The 17,049-nt window shown below is 38.2% G+C and overlaps 1 protein-coding gene across 5 annotated transcripts in view; it reads right to left on the bottom strand.

Annotated features, from left to right (window-relative positions):
* Nucleotides 1–634: 634 nt before the first annotated feature.
* The window catches only part of LOC104140165 (uncharacterized), a 60,677-nt gene continuing 44,262 nt past the window's right edge, over nt 635–17,049 (bottom strand). For all 5 annotated transcript variants that reach the window (XM_068924942.1, XM_009668748.2, XM_068924944.1 and 2 more), the window contains 5 exons: nt 9,119–9,276; nt 7,764–7,806; nt 4,630–4,816; nt 1,675–1,810; nt 635–923 (listed from right to left, as the gene is read on the bottom strand). In XM_068924942.1, coding sequence (XP_068781043.1) covers nt 824–923; nt 1,675–1,810; nt 4,630–4,816; nt 7,764–7,806; nt 9,119–9,276 — 624 coding nt within the window. In that variant the 3' untranslated portion in view covers nt 635–823. The remainder of the gene's footprint in view (nt 924–1,674; nt 1,811–4,629; nt 4,817–7,763; nt 7,807–9,118; nt 9,277–17,049) is intronic.

Below are 17,049 nucleotides of genomic sequence, written 5' to 3'. Positions count from 1 at the left end.
CTGAATACCCAGATTTGTTCAGTGGAGGAATTCTTTTACTGTTACAGAATAATACAGAATACTATGTATATGATCAGCTGTAATTACTGTCGATGTCTAACGCTGATGTCCTTGATGAAGATTTATGGTGCTATCTCTTACTGTTAACTTTGGAGGAAATAGTGTCTCGAATTCTCAAATTGATTTCTCTCCATAAATGTGATGTGCTGTGATGGAAGATGGCCAAATCGAAACCATTTTAAAATCAAAATTTATGTTAATATAGAATATTAAAGAACAAAAGTATTCATCCAAATAATACGAATGCGTTTCATTCCCCCAGTCATGCTGTAACGGTACGTAGCTGTTATTGTCTCGTCAGCTTGGCCTGTCCCTACCTTGAGCTTGGCACCATCTGGAAACTTCAAGGCAAACCCAGATATGAAACAGCTGGGAGGAAAAGCAGAAGACTTTGCAAAGGTTGTGTTTACAAAACAAAAAATGATGCTATAAAACATCAGATGGAACAAAATATATACTGAAATCCAGTGCTTTCTGCTTTGGCTATATCAGGTAAAAGTTAATGTCAGTTAACTGCTGTAAAGCCAAAGTAACTTCATCCTTGGCCTAGGAACCTTGCAGTTGAGTAGAAACACAAAATAAAAATAGCCACAAAGAAGACAACATTGCTTTGCTTTTATTTACTAATGCTTACAAAAGATGTGAATGTATAGCAATGCTAAAGATTACCTGTTGCTAGAGCATCTTTTAAGATGAGTCATTATAAGACATAGCATGAAATTTTTAATGAAAAACAGAAATTGATGGAAAATGACCTTTCTTCTCACATCCTTGTCTCCTCCAGTGGTCTGTTCATGAAATCTTGAATCGCCTGGTGTAGGGGTAACCATTTATTAATTGAAGCTTTTAAAGCTGTAATCCACCTAGAAGAAAGGAAAGACCAACAACTGTCTCCTACTGAGCGGTACGTATGCACTTTTGTTTTCTTTGAAACAGGTCTTTTATAAGTGGTGTTTGTGCAGTCTTGTTACTGTGTATGCAGCTAGTAAGTGGATTGGGGAAAGGCATGAAATGAAGGAGTTAACTATAATAGCAACATATCTCAACACTAGTTTCCAAAATACTGAATAGCTTTGTCTTTTGTTCATTAAATTAAAACACAAATCCTATAATTAGTAGGCTTTACACAAGCAGAATTGCCATTGACAGCATTTAGAATTTGGCTGGATTATGATGATGGAATTTACCTTTAGAAAATGATTTCATAGACTAATTTTCTTTTTTAATTATAATCATCATTGCTGGAAGTAAATCATCCTTGGGAACGAGGAGGATATACTTTTCATTAGTTTGAGCTTCTCTAGTGAAAGGTACCATAGCTTTTCTGTTTAGTGTAATCACCCACGCACCATTGTGGAAGGCACCCTATCAAGGTTCCTTTCTGAACCTCTACAACTGAGCCTCGCTGTAATTCCAGCATCGACAATAACAGAACTGATGACTCACATGTGGCAACATATTGTACTGCAGTGTGACTAAAACTAGAATTAAAGGGAAATCTGGGGGAACAAGTGAAAACAGAATGAAAAGTTGTTGCCAGATTTTCCCAAACTCTAGTGTTCCTGCTTTCCTGAATTTTTGGCAAATAGAATAGAAACAAAAAGTTCAGTTTACCTTTTGTTTTCATTCACATTCTCTGCACACAAGTAGAAGGTTTTAAACTCTTCAGATGGAGGTTTGAGTTCAATTACAGATCTCTTGGAGCCCAGAGACTGTTCACTCACAATATAGCCCTGTAGATAAAGGCCACCTGGACAGAAGAAATAGCATGCATTTGGTATAACGTTGGCACGATTTGTGAAGTTGCTGCCAATTACAAGCATACTGACAATTCTTACAAATTTTATTTGCAGATTCCTTACGTTGCGTGTTTCCACAAAATGATGCAGAATTTACATATAAAGTGATATGCTGAAAAATGCAAAATTTTAGTTTTATTCCAAAAATTGACTTGAAAATAATGTACAATTCCATGTTTATTCTGTCTAAAAGATTGCCTGATCAGAAGTGTTCTGTTTACAATTTTAGCAGTTTTTTAAATTTTCCTCAGCTGCCAGCTTTGGGATTCAATTGGAGTTCTGTGAGGTCAGCTGAATTCTTGCAGCTCTGCCTCGTGTCTTCATTATGAAAGGTCTACGCTTTGGATAAAAAGCAGTGTACAGGAGGTAAGCCTTTTTATTGTTACAGACTGAATTTACCCTCAGCTAATGCTTGTGCTCCCGTTTGTTTTGGCACAGATGTATCTGATTGTCAAGTTAATGGAACTTAAGAAAGTTCTGTTGCATTATGAAAACTCACTCCAGCTCATTCTGTCTTGGCAGCGCTGGCTTGACAGATATAATGGGAATACAAAGCTATAAAAATGCATTTATGTCTCTAAAATCAGCAAGTGTGAATGTGACTACAAAAATAGGAAATCTATTTAGTAAGAAAGTTACATTGCCACATCATTATTTGAAGGATAGCCGTACTTAACGTTATATAAAAGTAAAGCCATACTAAAAGTTAAGACTGAGAAGGAATATGGATGTGAATTTTCAGGATAGCCTCATGGTACGTTCTACAGTCAGTTTCTTGTGGACAGAACTCTAGTCCTGAAAACTGCATGACCTTCCAAGATTCAGGGGTTTGATTTTAGTCAAGTAAACCTAGAAGCTGCTTCAAGTAAACCTTTGAAGTTTCATTTAATCTGTCAGGTACTTTAGACCCATCATTTTATGCACACTGAAATAATAGTTAGCTGAGTCTATCTTCTAGTTCATTGTAAAAAGTGAAATATGAACGAGAGACTTAAATGAAAATAATATTAGCATCATGGAGTGGGCTCTATACCTGTTCTATCAGTATATGACAGTTTAGTTTGTATGTGCAGTTCCAACACAGTGACCATATTTAGTACAGTCTTCCCAATTTCCAGTCATTAACTCTGGCCAGCACATAACCAGCAATATAGTTTTAGTGATTTCTTCCCAGAAATAAGTTAGCCCATCATATAATATTAAGTGGCAAAATATTTTTTCTAGCTTTTGTTTTTTTTTTCCTTTAAAAACGAAAAGGATATACATTTCAAAATTTAAAAAAATCCTAGAGTCAGCATTGGTTCTCTTTATTTGAAATGCTCCCATTATTTATTGGAGCACCACTGCAGGCCACACTAGCTATCTAGGAAGAAAAGGATTCACACAGAAGTTGTTTTTCATGACAATTTCATTTTAGCCATATTTTTTTCAGATGTCACTTCACTGTTAACAGTGTATGAGTTCACTTTACACTTATATGGTGAATAGCCAAAAAGAGCTATGGAGCTGATCAACTGCAGTTGAAAGCTTCTGTTACTGACTTCAAGTTGTGTATTTTTTTTGGCTCTCTCAGTTAGTAACAAGAGCAACAAACTAATGCTACCTCATTGAAAAATTATATGGGGGAGTGAGAATCTGTAGTGAAATTGGAAAGAACAACAAGGAGCTGCAACAACAAGAGGAAAAAAAACACTACAGTATGGAAGAATTTGTATGTAGTAGGATATTTAAACACCAAATAGGCATATTTTGCAGTATGAGCATGGGCTTGAGTGTCACAGATACATAACAGCTAATTTTTGCCTTTCCACTGACTCACTGCTTAGCTTTGGGCAAGTCTTAGCCTCAGTGTCACGTGGGTAGGAAATCACTGATCATTTCACATGTACGGCCTTTTCCAGATGGAAAACGCTATGTAAATGTGAAAGACTATAAAATGGAAAGCCTCTTAACTGATCATATGGAAAATGCATACACCCTAAGAAAAGTTTTCCCTTTTGAACTGAAAGCTGACTGGTACGCAGAGAGTTCAACAGCATTTCCTTTCTGACTGCCAACTTCCTTAGGCCAGGAAAGGGGAATTTACAGGTCCTGACCCACCCCCTCTCCCTGGAGTACCTCTTTTTTATTTTAAATGTCAGTTTTCTCAGAGCTGTGCTGGCCCCAGATTCTCATTAGCGCCTGAAACTCTGCTCCAGGGTCCCTTGTGATTGACCCCTAATAGCCTCACTTTGCTGTCTCCAAAGAGCGGCTGGATAGCCTCCTCTGTTACCGGGAGAAGTGCTAAATGGCAGCACAGCTTTTGCAGATTAACTGCAAAGTACCACAGGCAGCCCCTGCAGAAGGGCAAGCCAGTGGGCCACTGGGTGGAGCTTCTTGGCCAAAGCCATGTGGAAACTGCCTGATCGCAGAGAAACCAGCCCTAGCTAATAATATCCCTCCCTCTGAGGGTGTTATCTACCAGGCAGTAGCAGGCAGCCGGCAGCAGCGTGTGCCCTCAGTGCAGACATCGGACCCCTCGTTCCCGAGGTCGAGCGTGTGGATCCTGGTTAGCTATGTTCAGGAATGAATTCAGACTGCACAAAGTAAAGAAAGGACCATGAGGAGAACGAAGAGGCTGTCTTGTGAGAACAGACTAATTTGCTCTTCCTACCCTCACCTTCATAGAACAGGTAGAGTGAATTTGCTGCTCAGGAACTTTCATTATTTTGAAACTGCAGTGAAACACTCCTGCTTTAACAGTCATCTACAATCCAGTAGTCATCCGTACCTTGGGCAGGTGTGGAGCGAAGAGTGGCATAGAAATACAAGCAGCCGTCCTTCAGGATGCAGTAGTGCTGAACCCAGACGTCCTTGTTTCCCTCCAGCTGGTGGAGGAGCCCGAGGCACTCCGGGTTCTTGATAGCCAGGGGTGGCAGTGTGGTGTTATGCAGTGTGACATCTACCCAGACATGGTTCTATAAAGTAAGCACAAGCTTAATAGTTTCTGGTAAGAAATTAAGGAGGATCCGCTGTTACAAGAAGACGCTACCTCTAGTCCCCTGCTAGGAAATTAGCTTTTGTTGCTGGAGCAGTTTGGAAAGTCAACAACTCTGAAAGTATAATTAAAAATATACACTTGATAGCAAACAGTGACTTGCTTCTTCCTTCTTAAAATAATGGCTTGTCTTTCTGCAGCTATTTTATTTTTCTGTTCAAGTTCTGCCAGTAGAAACAGTAATATTTCAAAGCTGTATGAAGAAGGCTTTTGTACTGTTGTGGTGATTGACTTCAACAGTCTTTACTCTGTGTAACCTGGCAAGCTAAGGTTCACCTTCTACCCTCCGCGATTCCAGAGGAAACGCAGGAGTGTCTGAGGCCAGAATACAGCATGCAGGCTTGGATGGAAGTGATGCCACACGTGAAAAGCCTTTCTATCCCTTTCAAGAAAGTACAGTCTCTTTAGTTACTAAAAGTATTCTATTGTCATTTTGAGGGGAGAACCACAAGGCTTTCCATTGTACAGGCTATTTGCGTAAGAGAAGCTAAAAGAAGTCAGGAAGAAGTTAGCAGTTGTTTAATAAGGCCAAATTGTCTAACATGACATTAAAGCATTTCTTTCTCTCCTTTAAATCTAAAAGGTGTTAGGAACTCAACCTCTCCAAAAAAACCTACTGTGTTTTGTTTATTTGCAATACACGCACACACACACACACATACACACACATATATATTTTTTTTTTGAATTCTGCATCAACCAGTATCATTGTCATTTGAAATCCTTGGGGAGAATGTGTACAATATCAATAGCATCCTGATTGTTTCCACTGGGGTTTTCTTTTGCATTTATTTATGCTATTTCTTTTTTATCCTTGACAAGCCAGTGATGGAGAAAAGATCTGAAAAAATATAGCTAGCTGTATTCTTGGCTGTGAACTGGAAACCTGCTGGGACTTTCTGCAGCAAAGTGCAATAGATGACTTCAGTAATACAAGATATATTCATAGAATAGATACCCCTGTAGGTTCATCAGGAGGACATAGTGTCAGTATATTAGTCTGTTAAATCATTCTGTTGTGAGCCCACCTGTAATACACTAGCTATTCTAAAAATTCAGTAACGAATTATATAGTGAATAGGGGGGGAAAAAAGCTTTCTTTTATTAAGCTGAAGTCCAGTTAAAAACAGGAGGAAGAAACTAGTTGGAAGTAATTTCATTAAGGACAGACGTTGGGCAATGAAAGCAACATATTAAAACAAAATTTCCCTCAGAAAAGGATATTTTTGCTAAAAAAGATAAAGAAGTCAAAAACAAGATTCAGTAGCAGAGAAAGGAGCCAACTTATTGTGTGAGTGCATGAGAGAGTTTTCTGTATGTATAAAGTCGGACCTTTTTACTTTACAGGTTATTTTTGCATGTTACACTAAAGATTTTTTTAAATATGTTTTATTCTCTTGTGTGTGACGTTTTCCTAGTTTTTGTCTCAGGTTATTTTTTATTCTTTGGTTTGGGTGCACAGTGAATATTTTAAATTATTTGATTTATTTTTACTGCTTCAAGTGTTCTTCTAAGAACACTTCTTCTGCTTTATGTTCTTCTAAGAAATAGTGGCAGGTCGGATATCCTTGGACACAAATTAGGTTTTGCACTGATAATCTCATATAAAAACTGAAGCTGAAAGAAATGTATGCATGACTGATTTTATTCTAGTAGAAAAGGTATTAAAGAAACAGCAAACATTTCCTTTCAGTGTTTAGAAACCTATCACTAAAACATACTGCTTGGAGGAGTTATTCATGTGTCCTGCATTGAGAGAGCAAGGAAAGTAAAATGATTTGTTGTTTTTTTTTCCTACTGCATTAACCTAGGATATCATTTGTAACTTACAATTTTCTTATTTTTATTGATTTATTTTTAAGTCTGTTTATTTTTACTTTTTTTTCTTTATTGATGGTGTTCCTCTGCAAAAAATATAGACAGTAATACTTTTTCTGCATTTGAGCCTCACATTCCTTCTGCTAAGAAGCAAGCTGGTTCAGTAGCTAAACCTTATTAAAAAAAGACTTTACAGGTGAACAGCATATTTTTGTAAAGACAGGCGTATCTTTAGGAAGGAAGAATAAGAAGTTTGCAGCCACTTTACTAGGAAAAGGAAGCTAAAGTAGCTTTAACCCCTTTGCATACGGGGATTGTTCCCAACCGTGGAAATACCAAAATTAGTTTTGCAGCTCCCAGTTCAGGGGAAGGCTGGGGACTATTTGTACGGAATCACGTTGGGCTGAGCAAGGTCCCTCTGTAGCAGCTCAGGATCAGTTATGACCGTGTTTTTCTCAGCCACATGGGCCATCAGAGAGCACAGCTATATGAAGAGATGGAGAGATGAGCCTTATCTGTGTCTTATCTCTAAAAATACAGAAAAAAAACAGTTCCAGGAAAAAAACCCCTTTCTAATATTCTGTCAGAAGTGACAATGGATGGCCTCAAGAATCGAGGCAGACTTGCAGGGAACACCTAAGGAGATACAGCCCTTCTCACCCTTAATTCCAAATAGCATTACCTGGGGTGGAACATGCCCCGGACCATTTGCTAGAGAGTCTTCACCCCACTGCGCACGCTACCCTTCCTGCCTTCCCACTATCAGCACAGCTACCCTCGTTGTAAGTTATGTCTCTGAATCAGCTTAAAGCTGCTGATATCTGGATGGGGAACATTTTGATTCATTCCACCATATGGCAGCAAAACATATTTGCTGAGGCACAATAATGTGTTTATATGGCTTTTAGATTGGAGCTGATTCACATCCCAGCAGCTCAGACCAGCTTCCGTGTTGCTGTCTGCACCTGACAATGTACAAGATATATCTGTCTCTGTCTTCTGCACAATCTACTTTACACATTCTGCTTCTTGTATAAATAAAGCATTACCTGATGCACAGGATGCACCGCTTTATCCATAGCCTCCAGCCACCTATAAAATGACCAAAAATGAGAATAGCTTAGCTTGGTAGAACAGAATAAATGTGTTTCACTGCCTCTTTTAATTCTTGCTGATGTAGACAGCTTTTAAAGGGATGTGCAATTTTCAGGACAGATTCAAGGCTTCAAAGTAGATAAACAGTGGATTAAATCTAAGTAAATGTTTCTAACTCTCAGAAAATAATTCTCATAGCTTGCTGTATAAGGTGTTATAATAAATTAGGGCACTATTACAGACAAGGTGAATCTATAAATTTTAGCCTGACATGTTGAAATGTCTTCACATGATCATTCCTCTGGTGTCTTTGTTATAATGCAGATTAGGAATTTGTGGGAAACTTAAAACAACGTGAAATTGGACATTACAAAATAGAGTCGTCTGTTGGCAAAGCTTTTGTTTGTGTGCTGTGGCTGGTATAGGAACAGGAAGTGGGAAGTGCTCATATATTACAACTGTCAGTGCCATGTACTAAGATACTGTAAAAGATGGAGGGATGAATCAATCTTAGCAAATATCATCTGCTTCATATCTTTATATTTCTGGTAAAACAGAATAAAACAATGGGGAAAGAGTAGATTTTAGTACATTTTGAAAGTAAAGCCTAAAAAGCTGTTACCTGTGTTTTGCCTGGTTTTGGTGTCTCCTGTTTAAGTCAGCTATGGTCTTACGGAAATGGAGAAAGAATAATTTTAAAGTCTGTCTAACTCTGAGACAAGCCCAAACACTTTTCCCATTGTCAGAGCCAATATGCTTTTCTGGGCTGTCTGTTTTAAAATGCAAAAATAATAATGTGACAGCATGACAGAAAGGGAAGTGGAAGATGGGATTGCATTTATTACTTGTGCAGTCTTTGCTGGGCAAAAGATAGACTATTGGTGTGAAATGACAGATAAGCATGCTTAGATCCACAGGAAGATGTACAGTTCATCTGAATAAAGAAATGGGGGCAAAGGAATGAGAATATGGGAGGAGATTTCTTTTTTTTTTTTTTTTCCTGGAGATCACTGAAATAAAGTATTCAGGCTCTGTTCAAGCTTGAACAGAACATGAATGTTAAAGACGTGACGAGAAAGCTATTTCTTTTCTCATTTAAAAAAAAAAAGATAAACTATGAATCTGAAAAATAGTTTTTGAGACTTCTGCAAATGAAAATCAGAAACAACAACTTTCCCAAAAGTAGCTGACAGGGTTTATTTCCTATTGATTAAGATAGAGCTTGTGAACACATGCCAAAAATTTAAACTCCCTCTCTCCCCAAACTTGAAATAATAAAACTGACCTTGTAAAATGAAAGATCACTTACCTCTTCATTTCTTGGTTAGAAGTTGCACAGAAGTAGAAAATCCTGTTTCCACTTTGAGGTATGCACTTAAAAACAAATGGTTTACCCAGACTGGTGTCAACACCAATTTCCGCTCCTTCCAACTTTGTTACTTCTAGGGGCCTGCATTTCCCTTCATCCTATAATTAGAGAGAGGAAGGCTGTGCCAAAATTCAGAATTGATATAAGACTGATCCCTGTGAGACTGGGATAAACTAAGAGAAGTATTCAAAGGTATAAAATCTGGTGATAAGATTTTATGCCTTTGAAACCATCCTCCTAATCATTTGCTTTAATGATCAGTAGTCCCAGAAAATACTTATGATGGAGCCATGAAAGATAAAATAATTGAACACCCTCTAAATCTCCATCTGCGTTTTGGCTCTTAATCATTTTTGCTTCATCAAAGGTTGTATTTGTGTGCAGAAACATTGCTAGCTATTTGTAAATATTCCAACTTTTGAGAGTGCAGTTAAGTAAGGGCAGGATTTTCAAAGGGCACTGAAGAACTTTAGGAGCATGAGCCCCTTCACAAGGCTGTGCTGCTCAAAATCTGGAGTTATGCTGAAAATCTCATCTCACATGTGCAGATAGAGGGAACAAAGGCTTATATTCAGAAAATAGCAGGCATAATTTAAAAGACTGGATTTCAGCTCCTTTATAAAGTTGCCCTAAATATCAGTATATTGAGTATCTTTCCCCATTCATTTCAGACAACATTCAATGGAAATCATTGCAAAGTCTTTTGTACAGTATTGTTGTGGACTGAGTTAAAGCTCTTTGAGACTGGAGGGTATTGTCACTGCCTTTCTCTTTGGGTAGTTATAAGAAGACATTAAGCTCCTTAATATAAGTAGATAGGTGAAACAGCTATTCTCCCTGCTCTCTGCCCCACCCCACCCCCAAACCCAACCCCCCAAGTACATGTCTTAACTGAAAACAAAGGCGCACACATCTGGATAGTGAACTCTGTCTTTATTTTAAACAATACTCTAAGCCCCTTTGCTCTGAAGAGCTAAGATTGGAGCTCTAACAATTGCATCAAATTTGCCAGCGATAAAATGGAAAACAACAGTTAATGCTAGGGCGCGTGAAGAGCATTAGTACTGTTTGCAAAATGCACAAAAAATGGAGTCTCATAGAATACTGTAAATAAATTATTGGGAGTTAATTACACAGTATCAATAGGAACTGAATTACAAATGCCTTTTTTTTTTCTTGGCCTAAAAAAATGTACATAACCTTTCATAAGCAAAATATCCTCCTGTGAATATTAAATACTTGAATATTTTCTTGTATATTCATTAACACATGCAATTATCACTTTGCTTCTGTACAAGCATTTTCTGCAGGAAAAAAAATAGGTCCCAATACTGAAAACTAGTGCCAGATAGACATCCATGAATGCATTTCCTTGATCCTTCTGCTTTCCACTTTTTTAAAATGCAGAAGTAAAGTCAATACAGTAGCTGAAGACAATCCTAAAAGTCATCAGTGCCATATGACCTACTTTACTTACAATACCTTCAGACACAAAATTACATTGCAACAGTAGCATAACTGAAATATATACTGAGACTCCAAATCTCATCCCCAGCATAGAGAATCGTGTGCTAGAGTGATGAAGTGTTATTCATTAGGATTCGGTTGTCCATGGTCTGGGTTCTGTTGCCTGTCTCAGCCTGAAGGCAATAGTCACTGAAGATGCTGAAATGGCTGTGAGACCACTATAACTGCACATCCTGATAAACTCCTTCTCTGAACACTCTGTGCTGTCTAGAATGAAGGCAGAATGAATACTCTGTGGCATACGGAATGATTTATGTCCACTCCATTTCAAATGAATATGTCAGGGCAAGGAATAAGAGGGATTTGAGGATTTGCATACGTTGCAAAGTGAGACCAAATATTCTTTATTGACTAAAAGGCAAACATGCTCTCCTAATTCTGATAAACCAGAGAAGAGACACTTTTCACTGAGGGGGCTTTCAGGAATAATATCTTGGGAGCATTTCTGTGGCAAACCTCCCTTTGTTCCAAACAGTGCCAAAGGCATATAACTGAAAAAGTTATTATAAAAGCTATTTGGTATGCCTGGGTCTGGAGTGCAGCCCACTGACAATACTGTCACTATGGTACCTAATACAACTATGTGCTACTGTTTAAGTTGATGATATATATGGTACAGATTTTAAATGAACTAGTTCAGATTGTAGCTACTACAGTTCTGTTTTGCACTTAAGTCAAAAAGATTTTTCTAGCCTATAGAAGGGGAACAAAGGTATGGGTTCAAGCTTTATGTTCCCCGCATTAAGTGGTTAAGAACAATACAGTCCTCTGGAGGTTCCTATCTGTTGTTTCATGGATCCTCAGTGGTCCACAGGATTTAACCTCTGGGCAGTGGGCAGAAAGCATATTCTCCTTTGGTAAGTTCTATTTGAGAATAATAGAAACAGCTGAAAGAGCCCTTCCCTTGCTGCTAGTTTTCTTCAGGTGACCTGAGTTTCTGGGGAAATGTTTTTGCGAAAAAAAAAAAAAAACCCATCTCAAAGTATATCTATGACCAAAAGACAGGCTGAAGCAAGGGAGCAGTAAGAAAAGGAAAGTAGGCATCTCCTTCCTTTATTGAATGAAAAGGCCATTAAGATAGGGTACGTAGCTGGGAGCTCATAAACCAGTCCTATCTAATTCGGTGTAAATACTTCCAGAAAACAAAGGACATTCATAGCATTTCCTGAATGATTCGCTGCGATCAAGGGATCCTGTTTGAGCAGAATCATATTTGCTGTTCTAGTTAAGCTGCTTTGTCTATCAGAAAGGAAGGCTGAAAAGATACATGAACATTTCATGCTATCTGCAGTGAAAGAAATCAAAATCAACAACAAAAAAACAATGAAAAGAGATTAAAAATAAGCTGTGCAAGAGACTGCAAGGACTAGGGAAATGGGACAAAAATAACTTTACAGAAAATAAAATCAAATCCTAGAAAATATTAAAAGGAATCCAAAACACAGAAGAAAAACTGATCAGTGCTAGAAAGCAGAAAATGATGGACTAGCTAGCTTAGGGGACTGGCAGTAGAAAGTGTAAGGTAGTCACCTCTAGGTCGCTGGTTCAAATTGGTTTCAGGTCAGTAGTGACTTGAGGGAATTTTTGGCTGTATATCTAAAATATCTCCCTTGCTGTGCCCCTGTTTTCTTAAACTAGACTAGAAGATGAACCTCTCTCCTCCCTGCTTCCAGCTTTTTCACTTCTTACTTTCCTTTTTGCCCAACTTTCCCCATCACAGCTGACATGGCTATGACCCTCCCTGGCATTTAAGTTCACAACATTTTGATCACCTGTGACTTTGTTCCTCTCTGTCTGGCCTCTCCCTGAGTTCTGGTGCTGCTTGCTTAGTAGTATCTCTAAAACGTGCTTTGTGTTAGGCTTACTCTTCGTATGTTGCGGAACTAAAAACCAGAGCCTGTTTGCGTTTCTTCTTTGAGCTGGACGCATTGGTGTATAGGAGAGGCTAAGGCAGAAGAAAGGACTAGCACGTGTCAGTAAAGAGAAAACTCTAGACTGCAGATCTGTTTGTATGGTATTTTTCTCAAATACAACTACAATGTTTTAGTTTTTTATTTTGTTTTGTTTTAAACCACTGATATCTAAACAAGAGAGAATAGAAATGTACTGAATATCAAGATCACGGGGGGGGGGGGGGGAAGAGGCAAAACCTCTGATTTGAAGATCCAAATTATCCTACACCTGGCTGTATTGACTGGCAGCTTACGTGTGATTGGGTGGTCTTTGATATGATTAGTCTTCGAGTTCTGGTTGAGTTCTTTTGCTGCATTTAATTGCACAAAAGGTAATTAACAGTTTGCAGGACCAAACTTTATAGGAAGAACTATCGATTGAGATAACATTTTGAAAAAACTTGAATCAGGTCAAGTAATGTATCTGTTTATGACTCTTCTCTGGGTCAGCATATGCAGTCTGTTGGTAGGCCAAAATTAACTTATGCATCATGTCAGCCAGCAGTATTTATGATTTATTAATAAAAAGAATAAAAGGGAAATACTGGAAACGTAGGAGTCAGCAGCTTCTTAAATGTAAATTGAAAAATATATCCTGGAGCCATGGGAGTCATGGAAAACATACAGCAGAAATCAGATTGTATACCAGCTCTAAATAATGTGGCAGCTCCCAGACTGTGATGATAAAGCTTCAAGCAAGAATGAAGAACAAATAGAAGTGGTATCTTTATGAGCAATGGCTTAGACCTAAATCTATTTATAGCTAAGCCTTTTATATAAAGTGCTTAGGCTTAGCAATGAATACATAGGCCTGTACAGGAGAACAAAGGACTGAATGTTTGTCATAGATTGAAATGCTGAGAAAGGTCCACACATGGTAGGCAGGGGATTTCTTTCTTGCTATAATAATTGGACTCCTTATATACCACAAAAATTAAGATAATTTAAAAGTATCTTTTCTTTCTTGCTATTCTGTTCTACTGGGAGCAATCTTAAGAGTATGCCCAAGAAGTATGTACCGTAGAGTCTGAGTCTCAAATTTCTGCAAATACACACTCTGTCAAATGCCCCGTTCCCGCATATAGAGGAGACAACTGTAGAAAGAAAAGGGAACATTTAAATGTGCATTAAAATTTCCTCTTTCTATTTAGGGAGGGCTTTCCCTTGTTCTGGGAGGGCCCTCACTTGTTCTGCAAGGCCTGGGTGCAAAGTAATGTGTCATGCAATGAGCAAAGGATAAATAGAAGACCAGTATCCAGCTGGTCACACTATATATGTAAATGTTGCTGTTGACTGTTGTTTGAAATAAAAACAAGCAGCCAACTGTAAGTTTCTAGGTGTCCTGAATAAGGAAGAGAGCAAGAAGGGAACAATTTACAATCACAAACATGCACTGACAGAGACAACTGAAGAATGGCAAGCAGTTTCCTTCACAGAGACCCTGGTAACTAAAAAATATCCATGGAAGGCGACGTTCCTCTCGTGGAAAAAAACAATGGAGGTTAGGGACTCCTGGAGTGGAAAATGGTGCTGTCTGATTATCTGAACAATATTTAGATACCAGTTAGCTGGCTGTGTTAAACTGTCATAGACAGAGAAGACCAGATAATGTTGAGCTACTGAAATGGACCAGCTTTGTAGTGGAAATAGGAAGATGATCTAACCTCTGATCACTGAGGTGATGGAACAGTTGTTTATTAGACAGGGGTCTTTTGGTTGTTTTGGAAGGTGCTTCTTCCCTCCCCCTGCCCTCAACCCAGAGAAACTTTTACTTAGTCCTACTCACACTATGCCTGAAGGCTTCCTAGAGGCATGGATCTTGTGAGCCTAAGAAATGCAAATCATAATTCTTTTTTAAACTGATATTGTTATATGTAACCACAAGGAAGGCTGACAAAATGCATACCCCTCCCCTTCACTGCTTCCAGTGTGTTCAGTGAGATTTCTCGAAGGTATCTGTTGCAGTTCTCTTATAGCATACTTCAAACTATTACAAACATATATGGAAGGCCATTTCTCTGAGGTTTTGTGCGTGCAGGAGAATTTGCTTCTGTTCACTCACAGTTCAGTTGCTTATAAGAATCTCTAAATCATCTGAATCTCTAAAACATGTCACTTTTCTATTTCTTACTGTCAGGACAGAGACTTCCAACCTAACTGCTTTAACTTCCTTCCTATCACAGTTCCTTCTTTTGACTTTCCCACCTTGAGTCCATGCAAAATACTGCTAGGAAAACCATCCTCTCTAGTTATTTATTCTTAATTACCATTGCTCTACATCATTCTTAGCTGAGGGAAGTGGGAAGGGAAATGGAATAAATGGCAAAAGTAATGTAAGCACCTGACAGACAGAGCTGAATACGGCATAGAATACGTCAGTCTCTAATTTCTGGGAAAGACGATGTCTGCAAGGGAGATACACTAATGCTATACTTTCCTGTTTGGAGCCAGACATCTTTATAGCTTCCCCTAGAACATAATCTGAATGACATTTCATATTTTCCTTTTCAGTTACAAAATTTGTTCTCTGTCTCATTTTCCTCTTTCCCAGGAGCTATTCATGGCAAAGAGACAGGAAATAATTAGTAAAGACATAATAAGACACAAAATAGAGAGGGACTAGGATATTTGTTACAAGCACATGCTCTTTTGTTAATTCCTTTAATTTTATCAACTCTTTTTTTCTTCTTTAACCCAGAGAGCCACATGCTATATTTTCTTTTAATTGATCTTATATAGCAAGAAAGCAATGATGAAATTAGGAAATGCTAGTTTTGGCCGGTATTTTTAGCAGTCTTGTAAATATTAGTATAATTCTTCTTTAAGATTATGTTTGTATTCAGCTTTAATTAGCTGAGCTTCTTACATTGTGAATAGTTATAATGAAGAATTTTGAGTAGTATATTTTTGGCTGTAACATTTTCTTTATGCTTGTGCTTTCCTGTTGAACCTAGAACACTCTCTTTAGCAGCAGTGTCCTCATGATAGAGGAGTGCATGTTCCACAGCCTTTGTGCGCCTTGTTGGCGCATTCATACTTTGGTCCCAGGCCTTCTATTCCTTCTTTTTAACAAATTTCATATGGCTAGTGTTTTTTATCCTGAAAGCTGAAACATATTGTTAACTTTGTGAGTTCTGGCAGGTTCTAGAAGCCACTTGGTGCTGGAGCACAGAGCTCTGTGTGAACTCATTTAACCTATTGAAGCAGTGCTCTACTGCTGTGGCTGATTGCTTTCATAATCTTTCTTTTCTTATTTAAAGTTGATTCAGGTGTTTCTGTCCTGCTGCAGTCTTCATCATAGACACATTGTGGTGACTTTGTGATCACCTTATTGTGCTGAACAGCAAATGCTAGTGTTAGGGAAGCATACACTGCTATCTGTAGAGAAAGCATCAACACTTGCATATGCTCATGTACCTTCAACTTTCCTTGAAGAAATGTGTAAGTTCATGAAGAAGAAACCTAAGACTGATCTTATCCTTTTCTCAGGATAAGATCTGAGTGTACATCACTGTTTCTCTCCTTGGGAGGAAATCCAAGGCACATAGGCAGGGATGGAAATGATGCACTCAGAAAGCCCAGTGGTCTGGAGGATGTGGGACCAGGACTGTGGAGTGTAGGATGGAAATCCACTGCTGCAAAGTGTAGGCAAAGCTGTTACATTATAGCTCCACTGATCTCAGTAATTTACACCAAGCAAGGATCTAACCCAGTGTATTCATATTCCTGCTATGAGCTGGCAACCACAGCTATATCCACTGAGATGAAAAATATATTTAGTTACTCATATGGCTAACTGCTTGTAGAATCAAGGTCAGTGACATCATCTGTCAGAGGGGAAAACAAAATGACCTTGTAGGCAAAGTGACTGAATCTATTGCAATGTTTATCACTTCACCAATATGTGATGGGATAGAGATGAGTCTGAAACAGCAGCAATTACATGGGTGAATCAATATGTAAAATGCTCTAGGAACATCAATTTCTCTTTTAACGTGGGTGGGAAAAGGGAAGTTCAGGATGGATAATTTCTGCCTGTAAATAGCAATGACGAGGCAATGGAGCTCTCTGTTTTTGTTGGTATGAATTAAAACAGATGATAAAAAACCCTTTACCTTCTCAACCACAAAACATGATCTGCACCATTTCAGGCATAAATAAAGTCCTGATGGTCTTCTCACATTGGTGTAAATCAGGCATGACCTTTTTCGAGTCATTGGAATTACACCGATGTAAGTTTTTGACCTTGACATCAAAATCAAGCCCTGGTTATACCTGAAAATTGATAAATCTGGTAAGTTTGTTGGACAGTGATATGCAGATTATCCTGAATTACTTTTGTCTCCCTGAATTACTATTGCCTTCAATGCACTGTTTTAAAGAACATCTTAT

This window comes from Struthio camelus, chromosome W (genome assembly GCF_040807025.1).
Source record: "Struthio camelus isolate bStrCam1 chromosome W, bStrCam1.hap1, whole genome shotgun sequence".
In the NCBI taxonomy this organism is placed as follows: Eukaryota; Metazoa; Chordata; class Aves; order Struthioniformes; family Struthionidae; genus Struthio; species Struthio camelus.
Note: the sequence above shows the minus strand (reverse complement) of the source record. Positions and strands in the feature narration are given on the sequence as shown.